At 44.0% G+C, this 19,372-nt stretch overlaps 3 protein-coding genes across 3 annotated transcripts; all 3 read left to right on the top strand.

Moving 5' to 3' along the window:
• Nucleotides 1-882: 882 nt before the first annotated feature.
• LOC104027986 (arylacetamide deacetylase-like 4) lies at nucleotides 883-5,336 on the top strand. Its single transcript, XM_009478898.1, has 4 exons — nucleotides 883-1,059; nucleotides 3,235-3,451; nucleotides 3,856-3,919; nucleotides 4,562-5,336. The coding sequence occupies exons 1-4, from the start codon at nucleotides 883-885 to the stop codon at nucleotides 5,334-5,336; spliced, it is 1,233 nt and encodes a 410-aa protein (XP_009477173.1).
• Nucleotides 5,337-10,153: 4,817 nt separating this feature from the next.
• On the top strand, nucleotides 10,154-14,129 carry LOC104032184 (arylacetamide deacetylase-like 4). The gene is made up of 4 exons (XM_075721503.1): nucleotides 10,154-10,312; nucleotides 12,178-12,394; nucleotides 12,596-12,659; nucleotides 13,355-14,129. Exons 1-4 carry the CDS (start codon nucleotides 10,154-10,156, stop codon nucleotides 14,127-14,129), a joined length of 1,215 nt encoding a protein of 404 aa, XP_075577618.1.
• A 163-nt stretch (nucleotides 14,130-14,292) lies between these two features.
• Nucleotides 14,293-18,076, top strand: CFAP107 (cilia and flagella associated protein 107). The gene is given in 6 exon segments (XM_009484439.2): nucleotides 14,293-14,383; nucleotides 14,781-14,926; nucleotides 15,992-16,105; nucleotides 16,990-17,167; nucleotides 17,794-17,955; nucleotides 17,958-18,076. Coding segments are annotated over 6 exon segments (810 nt in total).
• Nucleotides 18,077-19,372: the final 1,296 nt, after the last annotated feature.

The raw sequence follows: 19,372 nt of genomic DNA, 5'->3' as shown, positions 1-19,372 counted from the left end.
AGATTTTCAAGTCTTTAATTTCCCTGGGAATTTGCAATTTCAACAATGTTCTGACATCCTAGTTGTTTGAAGAGTTGCAGACTCAGATTCACAATTCATACCTCAAGCATCATTTAAACTACAGCATCTCTACATTAGCACAATCCCATTCTACAGCAATAACAAGATAAAACGGTTTGATTTGAAACTCTTTAATTGCTGATTACCTTAAGTCATTTTATGCTGTATCTGTCGCACACTGAGAATTACTGAAATTTACCTTATACAAGGTAACCTCATCATGACTCTAAACTCAGCCTCCTGTGGGGTTTTTTTTAACCATGTTCTCCTTGTAGAAGAAAACACAAATACTAAAAAACCTGAGATTGAGGTAATGACATAATTTTATAGGTACACCTTTCCAAAAAAACATGGGTGACAATCCCTTTGGCCCTTTAGAGTGATAATCATCATATGCAGGCTCCTATCTCTGCATAACCCTACAGAAACTCTTCTTCTGAATAGTGTTTTATAGTGTCACAAACTCAAAGCACACAAATGTCCTGTGTCCATTTCCTACCTCTAATTAATTTACTGTTAATGCAGTTTATTCATAACACTATTCCAGCTGAGGACTGGTTTCTTGCAAAAATTCTGCAATGATGGTGGTGTAAGTCTTTTAACGAATTCAGGACTTTGACCAACTTATCTTTTGTGAAATAAAGTGAGTGGGAGGCAGAAAGTGGGAGAAGGAAAGATATCTACCAATGTATCTGTAAAAGGGAGGAGAAAGGTTTTTACTAGAACAACCTTAGGACAAACAAAGAATCAGGAAGTAACAAGCCAAAGATATCTGGGAAAGTCAAATCAAAGACATTTCAGATCACTTTGCTGCTCAGCAAAATGGCAGTTATTTACACACTGCTGGTGTTACTCTTAGCAGTTTTTGTTGCTGGATTTATATTGTTGGTCATGGGAGCAATTAATTTTGATATCTCCAACTCAGAAATTCCTCCTGGAGTGAATCAGCCTGTAAAGCTCCGAATCATTCATGTAATTTTAATATGCAGAGCTGTGGTGGTAAGTTAACCTGGTGCGATTTCTGGGGGAAGAACGGTGAACCTGTGGATTTTAAACAATGCAATGCTAGAACCCTGCTTGGAATTAATTTTCAGAGAGGACAGCAGGGCATAGCTATCATGCTGCATGTTGTATTTAGAAGCTCAGTTTTGCTAAAGAAGCCTTTACCAGATTTTTTACATTACACTGCATTATTACTGTCCTGCCTAGCTCTTACACTAGGCAGTACGTGAACGCTGCCTACCACAAGCATTTGAAAGTCTGACTGTGCTTCTACAATGAATTGCGCTAACCTAGCAATAATTTGATTAAGAGTGCTTATACATGTTGGATCATTTATATTTCCATTCTACGTTCAGAATATATCACATGTCTTTGGGCCGTGCTTTCAAGCTTTTCTTGGACTTGGGGGTGAGGAGTTATGTATTTATTTTGAAGACAAAATTAGAAACTGAACATTTCAGAATTGGTTTTGGGAAGGGGGAATTTTTGTCACACAAGTGACAAAATTAGGTAACATTTCCCAAGAGGAGCTGAGGGAATTCCACCTCCCCTGAACACATATTTATAACTCCTGTGGCAACTAAGCAGGCTTGTCTGATGGGAATGAAGGGTTCTGGCCAGCCCAACTTCTTCAGGTGAACCGGCCTGTAAAAGAGTGGGAAGCTAACCAGTCCACAGGAGTTGAAGCTCTTAGCAGCACTCAACTTCTGTGGATCTCTGCTGACAAAGGATCTCACTGAACCAGGAGTATTTCTGTGTAATGATAGATGCATAGATGACGTGACGATGGACGGTGTTAGAAATACATGAGACAGACAGCAGAAGTTGTATATATATTTAATAGACTACTTAAACACCTCCAAGAGGGAGAAACTATTTAAAATTAAAAAGGGAAATAAAAAAAATTCTCCATCAGAAATATTCTAGATTATAGTGGACCATACTAAAGAATTCTAGATATGTACTCTCAGGCTTTGGCTGCACACAAGTTGTAATTACAAAGTGATTACTTCACTTAAGCAGCTGGAAAAGCCAGTTCTCTTTTTATCACCTATACATTGCCCATTAGTACCATAAACCAGAATTGTATGCTGCAATATAAACAACACAGGGCGAAAGAAACCAAACAAGTTCAATGTAAAGGTGAGAATATTCTTAGTATTTGTTCCATTTCTGCTTGGAAAATAGCAAATACAAAAGAATAAATAATTTTATCATGTTTGTATACAATCAGAGACACTAAGTAGTTTCTGTAACAAATTCAAATTAGTATGTTGCAAAATGTATTGGTTTCTTCAGCCTCAAAATCAGACATGGAGAACATTATAAATAGCTGAGTCACTGAAGAAAAGGTCTTTCATAGGTAAATATATTAAGTCACAACACTGTACTGACAATCCATACAAATGTGGCAGTCTAATATGAAACATTCATAACAAAATATTGAATATTATGAGCTTGATCCAAGTCTTCATACGGACCAAAGTACTGGTTTGGCATGACTAAATGATGTATTTCAAAACAGAGGTTATGCCTTTTTTTTTTATTTTCCCAAAGTTATGTTGGACCAGTAGCTCTCCTTTGTATTCTTTTCATCGTCTGGTGCTTGGCATGAATATCACTACGGCATACAGAAAGAACAGAAGTTTAGGCCTAACAAATATCTCAGGATCTTCTTGCCAGCGCATTGCACGCATCAGTGAAGACTTCAGAGACGAATCAAAAAGTAATTATCAAATATATTCTCAACTTAGTCAACTCTACTTTGGGCAAGTGTGTGTATCATGAAAATTAGCACCAGAACTATCATCTTTTGCTATGTTTCCACATCTTGTCAGGCGCAAGGACAGAATAACCACTGAAAACCAAACTCATTTTCAATGTTAGGTAAAGGACCCGCTGAGAAAGCAAAGGGATATATTTCACCAGTCTTTGTTAATGCTGCATTGTTTTGGGATAATGTTCTTCAGTGAACACTGCTGTTCACGTGACCTCTCATGATGCTACTGTTATTTGTTCAGTTGTACTATACCTGTACAACTTTTCAAATATTTTATGATTGCCCTAAAATATACGACTTAGACATCATGAGTATACTGCCCATACAGTTCCTTTACTTTGGAAACACAGAATCTCTTGAGTGAACTCCCTATTCTCTTTGCCTTTGAACAGGGAAAGATTTTGGAAAATATTGGCATCTGCAGTCAGGTTAGCTTTGTCCGGTACATACAAGGTAGAAGGACACTGGGAGCAGACCCGAAGCTCTTCATCAAGGACCTGTGGTTTGAGAAAGTGCCTGTAAGGATTTATCAGCCTAAGGTTCCATCTGCCAGCCAAAGGAGAGGAGTTATATTTTTCCATGGAGGAGGATGGGTATTTGGAAGTCTTGGTAAGATATCTAACAGAAAAATACTATAATTTAGTTAAAGAAGTATCTACTCCATAAACTGTAAACTTGATTGTCGCTTGATCTGTAGCAGTACAAAGTTCGCAAATAACCACAGATGCACTCCTTACTGCCAGAAGAAAGCATCTGCTGTGCATTATGTGCATTTTTCTTAAAGACAACAACGAGATATGAGGGGAAAAAATACAGTAAACAAATACTGAAATAGGAAGATGAGATGAGGGGGTACAAGAGATCTGAGGAGCTACGTAGGAAGGGGCAGAGAAAAGCAGAGTGTATTTTCTTCTTGCAATTCTTTGACTTATGCAATAGACAACATCAGTACTCCGGCAAAAAAACACCCAAAACAAAACAAACCCAAAACCCACCAAATATGTTTCTTTCAGAGACCCATGAAAAGCTATGCCGCTCTATTGCCACAGAAAGTGAATCAGTGGTTGTATCCGTTGGGTGAGTCTTTCCTCATGCTGTTTTTTAGAGATTATTTCCTATAGTGTAAATATCACTTTATAGCTTCCCTGATCATAGCAGCAACCATCGTCAGAGAAATGTTTCTGTGGGACTTGTCAATCAATGTTTTCAAATTCTAAACTCAAAATTGATAGTAAACAGATAGTAAGCCATATATTCTACTTAAACCTTATTCAAGGAAACTGCTTGATGCTTACAGAAGCACTACGTGAATGACAAGCTAATATCATCATCAATATACTGACATAATGATTTGGATTACGATGATATAGTTGCACTGTATCAAAGACATAAAACAGAAGCATTGTCATTTGTATACGACACATGGAAAGCTAAAGCATAAACTGACTAAATGACTATCAGTAAAACCTGGACATAGTTGGCAGCTGAGTACTCCTGTGTTGTTAAAGACCTGAAAAACACCCTAAACAGATGATATCCTAACAGGCTGATCTGCACCACCTGGTCCAACTAACAGCAGTTTGTTTATGACAACCTGTGGAGAAAGGGAAAATTCTGAAGTAACAGGGTATCGCTGATTGCAGGAACCAGTATTTTCAGCAATACATTTAAAACTAGTATTTCCCTCTTGTACTTTTGTTGTCTCCTTTTGTGTACTAGGTACCGTTTAGCTCCTGAACACAAATACCCTGCTGCGTACGAAGACTGTCTTACTGCTACCATACACTTTATGAAGAATACAGAGAACTATGGGGTGGATCCTGCCCGTGTAATTGTCTGCGGGGACAGTGCTGGGGGCAATCTAGCAGCTGCTGTTAGCCAGACCCTTGCAGGTAGATCAGACCTGCCCAGACTACGTGCTCAGATCTTGATCTACCCAGGCCTTCAGGCACTGGACTTCAATTTACCGTCCTATCAGCAGAATCGAGGAGTCCCTCTCTTATTTCGAGAACGTGCCGCTTTCTACATGTTGCAGTACCTAAATGGGGATGCATCAAATCTGGAAGAGGTCTTGGAGGGTTCCCATATTCCTATCGATATTAAATTAAATTATAGGAAGTGGGTGAGTCCAGATAACATCCCCGAAAAATTTAAGGTCAGAGGCTACAAACCACATGTGCTACTTGACTGTACAACTGAAGTTTATGAGACAGTGAAAAGATTCTGTGAGCCCAACCTGTGTCCACTCTTAGCTGAAGATGCTGTTGTTCACCAGCTGCCCGAGTCTTTCATCTTGACTTGCGAGTACGACGTGCTAAGAGACGACGGCTTGCTTTACAAGAAGAGACTGGAGGACAACGGTGTTCGAGTGACCTGGTACCACCTCGAGGATGGATTCCATGGCATCATAAATTCATTTAATAGTGACTGGTTGTCATTTTCATCTGGAAGAAGGGGCCTTGACAACATCGTGAACTTTCTAAAAAGCTTATAGAAACAATGTTCTTTCCTTCTATAAGAACTGCCAATTGTCTGTGGTCTTTTATGCTTCTAAATTCCACGTAAGAGGTTTAGATAGGACAATTCGTCAATAAGCAATATAGCCAGTGTGACCACTGAAAAAGATATTTCAAGAATGCTATGAAAGTTTCTTTTAGCACTGTTTGAGGTATTCCATGTGCAGTCTGCCTATTTTAATGACCTATTTAGACTAGGCACTTGCTACTCTCTCAGTAAATATTAAAGATGCAGGAAAATTTTAAATCAACATCTGGTCTGACCCATTTTATTCAGTTATGATCTATGCTTTTATTCTTCCTAAAAGGCTAAGTATGTTTTGGCAAAGGAGAAAGATACTGATATTACAATGCTGTAACGCAGTGCCTGCACGGTATGCTACACGTAGCATCCAAGGCCAAGGTTCCCAGTCATGGACTTATAGAAAATTTCTATGGGCTAGGGAACTGGTATTTTAGACTTGAAAAAATGAAGTCAAAACTGCAACTGTCCCCAACGGAGACACTCTATTCTTTGAGTAGATTACAACAGAGGAAATGCTCTAAGTGTTCTCCTATGTTTATCAAAAGATACAAGTATGCCAAAAAACTTGTTCCTGTGCTTAAATACTCTACCAATAAAATAAGATTGATGCATTTACTTTTGTAGAGCATGTTAGCTTTTTTTTCCCCTCATGTTAGTTCCCGTTTTCTTTTCTAAACGTCCACTATATATTCCAAACTACTTAAAGAATGTCCACAGTACAGGAAGCAATATGTTGTGGCTGCAGATCAGATGCAAGAGACAATTTAATCTCCACAGTAGCTGGCTCTCCTTGTAAGTAGCAACCCATCCTAAACCAGAACTTCACTCAGTACTTAACCACTATCTCTGAACAGCCAGTCATATCATCCGCAATCCAAGATTACCATACAGAATACCAGACCCTGTATCAGTCCCACAATTAACGAGAAGCTAAACAGAAAATTAAACACATTCATCCTCTACCTCTTCTCCAATGTGATGTGTGCTGGCACCTTGCACAACGTTTCCAAGGACTTTACAGCGTGGGCAGCCGAGAGATCTGTTGTAACTTGGACTGCTCTAAGGTTTACTGTTATCTGAGAAAGCTAAATCAAAGCTAGGCTTAAGGCCACCTCACCTTTGGTTAAGTGAAACGGCATTTTTTTATATACTGCCAGTGATACTGCTGGTGATTTTTACTGCTTCATTCATAGTAGCAATTATGAGAGCAATTCAATTGGAGATGTCCAATCTTAGTATCCCTCCTGGAGTGAATCATGCTGGAAAGCTTTGAATTGTCTTTGCTTCTCTGACTAGTACATTTGATATGGTGAGTTACTTTGTCATGATTTCTGCCAGAAATATGGTATAGGTGTTAGTTTTGTAAGGTTATATGTGTAAATACCAGACTCCTGCTGGCTGCATCTAGACTTAAAGAAAGGCTTTCCTTTTTCGGGGGGGGGGGGGCTAACTTTAGAGGGCAATTTTTGTAAAATAATTTCTGTTAGACCTCATGTAGCTTCAGTCAGGTTTTCCCTATTACACAGGGATGAAGCCAACCATAAGAGTCTAAGCTTTATCAGCTGAGCTTCCCGAATTCAGTTTAACTTAATTATTTATAAAAAGTGAGATCGCTTTGATTTCCATTTTAGCTAAGCTCAGATGATGTTTTTAGGCCGTTTTGGGGGCTTTCCAGTAACACTGATAGCAGGCTGGGAGCTTCTTAAGTAGATAAAGCAGGAGACTCAGGGGAAACCTTAGAGGAATGGCATCTGCGTTGTAAGCCTGCAAGTGGTGGGAAGCTGCTGTGAAGCCGAAGGACTTGCTGATGCCGAGGAAACACCATTTTTTCTCCCCCGCGACATTTTGCCTGACGGAGCACGGCTCGGACGCGCGGGCCTACCTGCTCAGGCACACGGTGCCAAAGCGACGCCGCTCGCCCGGGCGCCAAGTCTCACAGGGGCCCGCCACGGCTCCATCTGCTCCTGTGCCAGGCTTCTGGTGAGGACCACGCCGGAGCGGCCGCCGCAGGCGAGGGCGGAGGCGAGCAGCGCTGGAGCAGGCTCAACCCCGCCACCGCGAAGCCCGGGTGCCCCCTCAGGCCCTCGGCGGCCGGGGGAGGGCGGGCGCAGCGCCTCCCTCCCGGCAACCCGCCTGCCGCGCTGCGTGCAGCCCCCGCTGAGCGGCCCGCGGCTGCCGCGGGGCGGCCGCCATCCGCTCAGCCCAGCTCTGCTCCCTGCCCTCGAACAGGGGAAGGTTTGGGAAAGGACGGGGGCGCGCAGCCAGATCGCCTTCACCCGCTACGAGCGCCCCGGGAGGGAGCGGGCCCGGGCGCGGGCGCGGCCGGGCGCCGCTGAGGGGCTGCCGGCGCCGCGCGCCACCTGCCGGCCTGCGGCCGGGCGCCATTTTGTGCGGCGGCGGCCGGGCCAGCGCCCCGCGCCCGGCGGGGAGGCCGTGTCTGCGGGCGGCGGCGGCAGCCTCACGGCCTTCGCGGGGATGCGCGGCAAGCGCAGGAGCTCTTGGAGGGCCCTCGTGTTCCTCCAGGTACGGGGCTGACGGACAGGAAGGGCGTGAGTCCAGAGAACATCCCCGAAAAATTTAAGGTCAGAGGCTACAAACCACACAGGCCACTCAAGGCTGAGATTTGAGAGACATAAACTCATATGAGTTTATGAAAAGATTCTGTGAGCCCAGCCTGTGCAGGCATTAGCTGAAGATGCTGTTGTTCACCAGCTGCCTGAATCCTTCATCTTGACTTGCGAGTACGACGTGCTAAGACGACGGCTTGCTTTACAAGAAGAGACTGGAGGACAGCGGGGTTCGAGTGACCTGGTACCACCTCGAGGATGGATTCCGTGGAATCATAAGCCTGTATGATTATTGCGGTTTCTCTTTTCCAGCTGGGAAAAGGGGATTGGAGAGTGTTGTTAAATTCATAAAAGGCCTGTAAAACCAACTCTCCCTCTTTATGCTTCTGCCACTAATGTCTCCGGTTAGGCTCCCAGACCTCAGGTAGTACTTGTCAGCAAAAATGACACCATTTGGTGTATAAAATACCAGTTTTGATATTCATGAACTTCAAATACTGTCTGAACACTGGTCTTTGTCCTCATGAGACTATTGACAGTTCAGTCTTTATAGTTTTAATATTTTCCACATGCTGTGTTTCAATCCCTTTTCTTTCAAATCAGCATCTGGTTGATTCCTTGTATTTAATTACTGGATTATTTACTTCTATGTAAGTAATGTCTGTGGAATGATTTGGATTAAATAAGAGTCAGGATCCTTGTGGTCCATTCGATAAGCTCCAAGGAGAATGACTTTATTTTATTCAGGTAAAAAGCACAAGTTAGGTACACAGCGAGCTGGAGAGAAGAGTTAGAGGAAAGCTCTGGAAAAACAGGCAGAGATTAAGGTCTCGGTGAGATTCAACATACATTCAGTGCACATGGCAGAACCAGGCCTGCAAGAGCAGCAGTATGAGGCCTGAGTTAAATGGGGACACCTTGCTGGAGGCAAGCAGGGGCCACCCTGATTTTGAAATAACTCCTGCAAAACTCCTCCAAACTGCTGTTTAATTTTGGGATGTCTCCGTTATGCCTACTGAAGCTCAGGGCGAGGTACTGGTTGAGAGGGAACACTTCTGTCAGGTTTTAGAAAGACAGTAAGGATCAGCGCACTGGGCTCTTGGTCTGTGTATGCTGGAAGGTTTAGCTTAAAGAGATGGAAAACACAAATCAAAACGCTTTCATGTTCTTTCAGAGCGTGCTTCCCCAGTATTACTTTTTTAGCATTTGTGCTGTGAGTTTCTCCATGTTTTGAGTTTTCTTTACAGGACAAGGCGGTGTGTTCCTTGACATGATGCTTCATTATACCCTGCTGATGGAAGCAAGGGAAAACAGTAGTGAGCATACTCAAAATAGTAACACTGAGGAAATAAAAATCCTAAGGGGAAAAAAAAAAATCCCAAGAGTGAGAAAATCGGCAATTTTACAAAAACAAATGCTGTCTTCCATTTAGAATTCCCAGCGCAAAGGCAGCCCTTCCTTCAGCTTCCCGCAGGCTCTCTTTAGACAAAGCATCCCTGCGCTTCAGGCGAGGCGACGCGCTCCGGACTGCCGCTGTCCCGCAGCCCCCCGGCGCTGCAGAGCTTGCCGGCCCCCCTGTAAGGGCAGCAGCGGCCCCGCAGCCCCCCGGCGCTGCAGAGTTTGCTGCTGTCCCGCAGCCCCCCGGCGCTGCAGAGCTTGCCGGCCCCTCTGTAAGGGCAGCAGCGGCCCCGCAGCCCCCCGGCGCTGCAGAGCCTGCCGCTGTCCCGCAGCCCCCCGGCGCTGCAGAGTTTGCCGCTGTCCCGCAGCCCCCCGGCGCTGCAGAGCTTGCCGCTGTCCCGCAGCCCCCCGGCGCTGCAGAGCTTGCCGCTGTCCCGCAGCCCCCCGGCGCTGCAGAGCTTGCCGCTGTCCCGCAGCCCCCCGGCGCTGCAGAGCTTGCCGCTGTCCCGCAGCCCCCCGGCGCTGCAGAGCTTGCCGCTGTCCCGCAGCCCCCCGGCGCTGCAGAGCTTGCCGGCCCCTCCGTCAGGGCAGCAGCGGCCCCGCAGCGCTCCCGCAGGGCGCCGCCGGCCGCCTGAGCCGGGATTAGAGCGCGCCTCCAGCCGGCGGCGCGGCGCGGCCTCCCCCCGGTGCCCGCCGCCCGCCCGCCCGCAGCATGACCCCGGCGGCGGCTTTGCGGAGCTGTCACAAAGGGCCCGTGACGCCGCGGAGGGGGCCGGGGGGCCGCTGCCGGGCCCGCCGCCGGGCCATGGCGCTGCTGCCCGCGCTGCTGCTGCTGCTCCTGCCCCTGGCAGCGGCGCTGGCCGCGGTCCTCCTCGGCCTGCCCAGCTACGACATCCCGCCCGGGGTGAACCAGCCCGCCAAGCTGCGCCTGGTGCTGGCCGTCCTCCTCGGCACGGCGGCCCTGGTGAGTCGCGCCCGCCGCCGCGCTCGTGGCTTGGGGGAGCGGGGCAGCGCGTCCGGCCGGGCCGGGGCTCCCCCGCGGCGAGGCTGGGGCGGCCGGGCCTGCGCCGCGAAGCACAAAAACCCGGTCGCCCGGATGGGGACCCGCATGCCCCCGCCGCCCTCGTGGGATGCTCGCGGCGCGGCGGCACGGGGAGAGCAGCACCCTCGCTCGGGCAAGGCCCAGCTCGCCTCCAAAAGGGCGAGCTCGGGCTCGGCAGCTGAGCTTGCCAACGGCGGCGCCGAGTTACCTCTCGGGTTCGGAGCCGCGCGGGTGTGTGGCCCGGTAACTGCCCGCGGCTTTAGGCGAAGTCGCCCTGCGCAAGGAAAACCGCAGCCCTTCGGCGGCCCCTGCCACGGCTGACATTTATGGTACCAAATCCCGTTAGGGCCGCTTTGCTTAATCCCTGGACTCCCTTTTGCAGCTCTGCATAAACGGCAGCAGAGCCCTCCTAAACTCTTCCTCGGTCACTTGCTGGATCTTTTAATTTTTTTTTAAATCTTCACTTTTCACTCCTTTAGCCACAACATCACCTTTGCTATCACACAGACCTTGTTTTCCACCACACCGTTACTTACACCATTCACATCCTCTTGAAATGTACTGACAAAGCTACCCAGCTCTCCCGAATCCCACTAGCAGGTGACAAGGGAATGGATAAAGACAGACTCTCACTGGGCATTCAAAATTGGGATCATTTAGCAACGGAACTCTAACAGTTTATTTGTTTGATTCCATTAATTAATTTTGTTCCCAACTTCTTGTTTGTTCACTTATTACATCAGATTTATATTCTAGTGTGCAAGATCATTGCAAGAGCACTGGGAAAGGAAGCTTCTTGATTTTGCTCAGTACATCTGTTGTGCAAATAAAAAGCGGTAACTAACTTGCACAACGCAACTTAGCACTTAAGATTTGGAAATTCACTGAATTTTATGGTCTAATTGAGGAATATTAGTTTATGCAATGACAAACTATTAAAGTTTCTATTGCTGTTCCTATATACAATGTTTCATTGTCATTATCAACTATAAATGAAACAAGAACGAGCACAAAGGTACACAGGACAATACTGACAATTAAAATGTATACTCCAAGACAGCCTGTTTGGATGGCCTACATAAAATTTCTGATGTAACATTAGAATGACACTAGATTTGAGTAATGGAAGTACATTTTTTACAGTCTGTAGGATGTGAGAGCTTAGGAAAATAGTTTTTCTCGAATCAGCTTTATTTTTGTCAGACAACAGGGGTCAAATTGCTGTATGTGAAGCCTAGATTTTTCAATCTGATTCTTCAGATGCCAGCTGGTATGATGAACGGTAGAACTTCTCCTTTTTGGTAGAACTAATCTAAGCAAACTTAAAACAAATACTGTTTTCTGACTTTATCCTGGGATCTCTCACTTTCTTAGGACTAGGCATTCCTATCAAGAAAACCAACTGCGGAGTTATTTTTCCTCACTGTCTTCCACAGGTTTATTAAGGCAAAACCCAAGGACTACACAACCTATTAGAATGAACTCTCCTGTCAGTACTTAGTGTCCAGGAAGCCATTTAGCGGGTGTTTGGGAGATGCCTGCCTAGCCATTATCCTCCTCTATGACCAGTCCTCACGGTAGTTATTCTGACTTCTTGTGCTGTTATTATTATATCTTCTTATAATGTATTCATATTTCCCAACATTACCTTTTTTTTTTTTTGGTAAGCTCTGTGTTTCTTTAAAATTTCCCTCAAATACAGTTCAATGTAAGTATGATGCAGAGTTTTTATACCTTGGCTAACTCAAGACTTTTAAAGAAGCCTTATTTTCTTTTACCTTTAACAGGGAAAGATTTTGGAGAAGACTGGACTTTGCACTCAAATCACTTTTGGCCGATACGTGCGACAGGGACGGAAACTAAGGCTGGATCCAAAGCTCTTTATCCAGGATCTGCAGTTTAACAAAGTACCTGTGAGGGTTTATCAGCCTAAAGCTACCTCTGATGGGCGAAGGAGAGGTATCATCTTCTTTCATGGAGGAGGCTGGGTATTTGGAAGTCTCGGTAAGATACTTGCTGGAGGAATTATATTAATGTAGAAAGAACATTCTCATCTTTTTGTAAAATTGAAATCAGAGGAGGTTTCAGCATGTGATTTGGGAGGAAGTCTGAAGACAAATACATGTCTTTCTGGAATGAACGTTCCCTAACTGTCTCAAAGATTAGGACAATAGCAGAGCACTAATGAAAATATTTCTTTTCCAGATACGTATGAAAAAGTATGCCGCTACATATCCAGAGAAAGTGAATCGGTAGTTGTATCTGTTCAGTAAGTGAACCCTACCCAGTTGTATTGTTTGGAGATGTGCTGTGGTGGAGATCGTTGGTGTGGTGCCACAGCAGGGCTGCACTGGTTTTGGAGATGTTCTTTTTTGCAGAGAAATTTCTATAGAATTCAGTGAAGTCCATAACGAGACAAATAGTGATAATGGAGATTTCACAGCTCTTAAGTGTTCGTGCCCTGATATACTCAGAAAAGACCCAAAAGGAAACATTTGGCACACTAAGAAAAACCTACACAAGCGAATCAAAAACTTAGGTAAAGAAAGTCTTCCTTGTGCTGAACATATGAACACGTAATAAGATGCTCCAAACAATTGTGATTTATAGAAAAAGAGGGAATAATCACACTGTATTACTTCCATTTTACACATAGGAAGCAGAGGCACAAAATTATTAGATTATCTTGTCAAGAATACACAGGGAGTTTTCAGCATTACTAAGAAACGTACAAAGTCTCCGTCAGACTCTTAATCAGAAGACAACCCTCCTTTACTGAGTCCCTGTGACTGAGTACATGATTTACAGCTTACCTGCAATCACTGAGGATTGCCTGCTTAGGAGGTAATGAATATCCTCACCTAGAGGAAAACTACCCCAAAATGACAGGGCTGGAAGGCAGCATTTCCTGGTTAATACTAATGACATTTCCTTCACTTATACTTCTCTCTTTCTCTGTACTAGGTACCGTTTAGCTCCTGAACACAAATACCCTGCTGCGTACGAAGACTGTCTTACTGCTACCATACACTTTATGAAGAATACAGAGAACTATGGGGTGGATCCTGCCCGTGTAATTGTCTGCGGGGACAGTGCTGGGGGCAATCTAGCAGCTGCTGTTAGCCAGACCCTTGCAGGTAGATCAGACCTGCCCAGACTACGTGCTCAGATCTTGATCTACCCAGGCCTTCAGGCACTGGACTTCAATTTACCGTCCTATCACCAAAATCGAGGAGTCCCTCTCTTATTTCGAGAACGTGCCGCTTTCTTTGCTTTGCAGTACCTAAATGGGGATGCATTGCATATGCAAGAGGTCTTGGAGGGCTCTCATATTCCTCCAGATATGAGGGTGAAGTACAGGAAGTGGGTGAGTCCAGATAACATCCCCGAAAAATTTAAGGTCAGAGGTGTGAAGCCACTTAGGCCCACTGATTTTATAGCTGAAGTTTATGAGACAGTGAAAAGATTCTGTGAGCCCAACCTGTGTCCACTCTTAGCTGAAGATGCTGTTGTTCACCAGCTGCCCGAGTCTTTCATCTTGACTTGCGAGTACGACGTGCTAAGAGACGACGGCTTGCTTTACAAGAAGAGACTGGAGGACAACGGTGTTCGAGTGACCTGGTACCACCTTGAGGATGGATTCCATGGAATCATAAGCCTGTATGATTATTGTGGTTTCTCATTTCCAGCTGGGAAAAGGGGATTGGACAGTGTTGTTAGCTTCCTAAAAAGCTTGTAGTAAACATCTTAGATTCCATGAGTCTGTTCATGCCTCAATCTAGGAAAATATCTTTTTAGGATATTTGATATCAGGTGATGGGTAGTCAATCAAGGGCAGCCATTAACAATGAAAAACAAGGCTCATCAGAACCTCATTCCAGCTATTAGTTGGAACACGGAATATGCAAACCTTATACAAGCTTGTACCATGCTGCAAGCCCTTATTTTTAGCTGTGTCAATAAAGAACAACATTACTTTGAATGGACATCCTGGTTTGTCCCACTTGTTTAAATAAAATGTGTCTATGAAGAGAGACTGTGTGTTGTGCAGGTATGTGTGGTGTGTTGGTATAGAGGAGTATGTCACTCATATCACGATGGTTTGAGACATACTCTGTGCTCTGATTCTGAACTCTGTTAGAGAAAAAAACCCAGCTGACTTTAGTGGGTTAGGAGCCACTGTGTTGCTCAACAGTAAATATGATGCAGCCTGGAATGTGGTTACTGGAACGACAGTCACCGTGGGGACAGCAAACACAAATGGTTCTACAGCCAAGCAGTTCCACACATCACCCACGTTTCTCAGCACACAGGCAGGCAGAAGGGGAGCCCCTTTCTGCCCTAGTTTTAGTGCTGGACTACTGAGTAATCGTTCACCCATGTAACGAAGGACAGTTCCAACAAACAGGGAGGGTGGTGCTGGTGAGACAAAGAAATATGATTGCGTCGCAAAAAGATGGACAGGATTGGTGGAAAATTGAACCGAGATACTCTTCTAAAGTTCTCATTGGAAACTGGCTGTACGAGAGGCAAAGGGTAAGATCAGGAAGGAAGTGCGAGAGCAGGAATAGAGCGGGTCAGAACCAGTGCTGTGGAGGTAGCATACCACTGCAGTTGCAACTAGAGTCCAGGCTCATCTCAGAAGAGTAATAAAAGGGAGAAGGATAAGCATCTTGCTTGGCCTACATGAATTCATTTTGTTTCTGATCTGCCATTCTTCTCTAAGGCAAGACAGAAGCGATGCCTGAGCATGGGTTATATTGTGTGGTTCACACTGGGGGCAATCTAGCAGCTGCTGTTAGCCAGAGCCTTGCAGGTAGATCAGATGCTATAGCACTTGTTATGGCAATCACTTCAGGCTGCTGTACAACTCACATGTGACTACACAACACCACTATATACAACTTAATAATATATACCAACATTATACAAGAGAGGCTTCGTTAACCCTTCCATAAGTTAATGCTTATTATTATGTGTATCAGAGGATCTTTAATAATTTGGATATTGGTTTCATTTGCTTGCATAAACAAGAGCATCTTTGCTCGCGGAGCTGCTCTATACATCACATGCCCTGCTTAAGAGCTGAGAAAAATTTTATCATTAGACATTTAACTTTGTCAAAACATGCCAGTTAGGTTCAATATTGGAGCTGTTAGGGCAAATCCTCGGACTCTGCTAAAATTACATCCTTTAGATTTGGGGTTTTTTTTTGGTTGGAGCAAAATGTTAGACTATATTGCAGAGACTGGCCTGCTGCAGCAGAGGTAGGAACAGAGGGAGGGAAAAAAAAAAAAAAAAAGAGTTCCTTCGTCCTTTTCAGATGCTAGTTCACATGGCAGGCGAAAGTATTTAACACCAAACCGTGAATAATTTTTCAAGGGCTGTACAGTATCTTATATTTACACCAAGGAATCAATCCAGAATTTTACAACGGCTGATTATACCAGCTGACTTTACCATCTCAGAAAAAGTACACAGCACAGACTTCTTTCCAAATAAGTGCTTTTTAAATGTGTAGATGAAGAAAGCAGTGCTGGAACAGAGCTTCTGTAACTATGAGATTGCCTTAGCTATACTGAATGTTGTGTATCTCTCCAGTTTATAAAAGACACCGGGAGCCTCGGCAGCAGCATATACAAAACAGACTTCATTTGCTTCTCAGATCACAAACCAGACCAAACACTAAGGAGAACCATGATGGAGAAATTTGAGGTAAGTAAAAGAAATTTCAAATGTAGGGCTGTGTGTGCCGACATTCCAAACAGTGATAATCTTTGACTAATATTTAAATCATATTTTACATCCTTAAACAACTATATGTGTAAAAGAAGGCACTGCAGCTCCGTGGCCGGTTTACAGGATCCAGAGGTCCCTCGTATGCTTAATTAAAGTAGGGTGCCTTTCAGAGGCAGACAAACAGCACGTATTTCTTGGTACTCTCTGTTTTTTTCCCAGTCTCTGCCTTGGAGGGTGACCAGGGCACATGAGGCAAATCAGCATGTTACTACCAGCTAGGACTGGGTATTGTGTCTTCAGGACATTCAGTTGGCTATAATATGAGCTGGCTGGTAAAAGAGGCTTATTTTCATCAGCACACCTCCGATTCATAGGAACAAACTGCACTTAAATGAGTCCCAGGTCTTTCATAATACTTTCCTCACAGGTAACATCTGCTAGAATGTCCCTTTCTCCGAGGTGCCCCTCCACCCTCAAATATTCTTATCATTCTCTCCCGAGAGACAGTGGGAAGGCAGTATACGTAATGCTAGTGCACAATGAAACATTTAAGCAGCACAAGACAATCAGCTTTTCATTTGCAGGGCTGCTTAAATGTATCTGCAAATCCATGATGCATGTGTTGAAATCAGACTAATCAGATCTCATGACATACAGATATAGTGGCTTAATTAAACTGGAAATTTACTTGACTTGAAACGCAAATGCCCTTGTTTTCAGGGATTAAATTGTAAGTAATATAAGTACTGACAAAATTTTGTGATATCACTGGTAGTACAGTCTGACTCAAAAGTACGCTAAGCCATCTGAATGCTATGTACGAAGACAAACGGCACTGTTTCATGTACATCTCATTTCAGGGCCTGCCAATACAGCACTTCTTCACCCATCATGAGGAACCAAGAAGCCGAAATTTAGTATCGGAATATGACGATAAATACAATAGACATGGTTACAACCCTGTGCTGCCTCCCCGCCGCAGCTGGAATGGACACAAGCTTGCCTGGATTCCTCAGAAATCAGATTTCCCCATTCTTGGTAGTTTTTGGCATTATTAATTCAGTCAGATGGAACATGGTGCAGTGGTCAATATATAGACTTAGAGCCAGGAACCTCCTGTTTTAATTCTGAAAATGGATCTTGCGGTGACTTTTGGCTACTATTTTACCCAGTCAGTAGCTTCTCTTTCTTACTGATAAAGTGGAAATGTTATCCATACAACAATACTTAATCACCAGAGGGAGCAGTGAAGGATAGTGTCAATGAACAGATTTCCCTCCCCTATGCAATAATACGAGACACCAGCTGAAAACAAGGAGAGCTGTGAGATACAACTAGCAGGAGAATTCACAGAGTATTGTTATATTTCTGAATTTAAGTGACATGTACAGCTCTGCTAACTTTTTTAGTATCTACCAAACAGACTATGAAGAATCAGGACTCCTTACATTTATACCATTACTGCTGTCCTATTGATATCTAACAGTGATTTTCCCTTCCAGCTAGAGGGTAGACACACATGCCCTGGGAACAAAAAGATCTGTTTTGTCCTTAATCTGCTGTCAAAACAGTACAAATGTTCCCTATGACAACTGTGGAGTAAAAACACCAGGACCAAAAATGTAATTCTATCATCTCTAACATTCACTCATTTCCTGTCTCAGAACCACCCACCAACTATGGCCTTCTTGATCACCTGATGAAAAAATGGCATGAGAAAGAAGCTGGAGTGATGAACAGTGTCTACACCATTTCCTATGAAAGCCCACCGATTTCTGCTTTTGCTACTTGTCAACTGAGACAACCAGCTAAAACTCATGGCCTTCCGACCGGGGACATCTTCCCCAAAACGTTAGTAGAATCCTGGGCTATGAAGGAGGTCAGAAATATCTGCAAGCCATCGGCCACCTGGTGAGAGACAGAAAAGCAACGGACACCTCTGTATAAACTGCTTAGGGTGATCTTAAGTACTACTTAATATAGCTTGTTGCTCATGTGCCTAAGAGTGATCTGTTCCACGCAGAAGGAATGAGAATTAGGTTATATAGGTGCAGGGCCATCTACTAGGTAGAACAAGTTGCTGCGTTACACTCTGACCTGCAGATGGCTGGGAATACTACAGAAGATATTAAATCACTGAAAACGAAATTTTCATCTGTTGGTTTCTAGTCCTTGAATAGTTGCAGTAAGAAAAAAAAAAAAAACAAACAGAGTGGGACTGAACCTGAAAGCATATAAATCCGTTGTTTTGTCCTTAGTTGTTTTTTCATTTTTACACAACTTGCTCTACATTTCTTTAAAGAAAGAGGAGAAAAAACCCTTGTGTTATACCATAATATGTCTGAAATATCCAAGAATAAAGCAAACATATGAAATGGCTGCATACCTAAGGACAAGTGAACCAAGGCTTCTCCCAATGCAGTAAAGCAAGCTGACCTTGATTGCCCTTGGCTTCACATACTGAATGGCACTTAATGGTAGATAAGCTGCAAAGCAAACTACATTAGCTGCCCTTACGTTACCAATCAGTAAACCTAGAATAAATAGCTGTAGGTGGCCTTTATACTGCAGGATAGGCCACTCTGATATTTTAACTCAGTTGAGAAAGTGTGTGGACAGTCTATGTAAAAAGGCTAGCAGAAGTCCAAATTCTTATTGCACTGGTGTGCAACTTCTGCATTTAAATCACATTTGGTCCAGAGGAGATATTTGCAAGGTTCAGCTCCAATAGTCTGAGACTCAACAATAAACTTGCAGCAAGTTAAAGGCTTAGATTAAATATATCTGGAATTAATTCAATACATATTTATATCTTCATCAATTTTGCTCAAGATTAGCAATAATACAATTATTTTTAGGAACGAGATAAAGCATATACCTTAGTCTTGGCATGGACAAGCCTCTGGCCATGGTTCTACCTCTGCAACATTTTAGTCACTGTGATTTAGGTTTGCTTTTTCAAGGTTGGATTTTCAACTGAAGGACACTGATGATTCAGACGTGTGTGTAGAGCAACAGTGGCACATATTGGCAAAGTGTTTCTTCACTAATCTGTGAGACATCCAAAAATGTCTGCAGGAGACATACCAGACCTTCAGCTGGTTGCATGAATCAGAAAGCAGCATTGTTAATGAAATCTTTTAGAGATGCAAGAGCCCTGATAATTAGATAAGCATTATATGGGTTTTTTTGGCTTCAAAGCCCCAGGGACATCAAAGGCAATTAGAAAAAATTGAAAGCAAA

Source organism: Pelecanus crispus, chromosome 15, assembly GCF_030463565.1.
Source record: "Pelecanus crispus isolate bPelCri1 chromosome 15, bPelCri1.pri, whole genome shotgun sequence".
In the NCBI taxonomy this organism is placed as follows: domain Eukaryota; kingdom Metazoa; phylum Chordata; class Aves; order Pelecaniformes; family Pelecanidae; genus Pelecanus; species Pelecanus crispus.
This window is presented reverse-complemented; position numbering and strand designations above follow the sequence as displayed.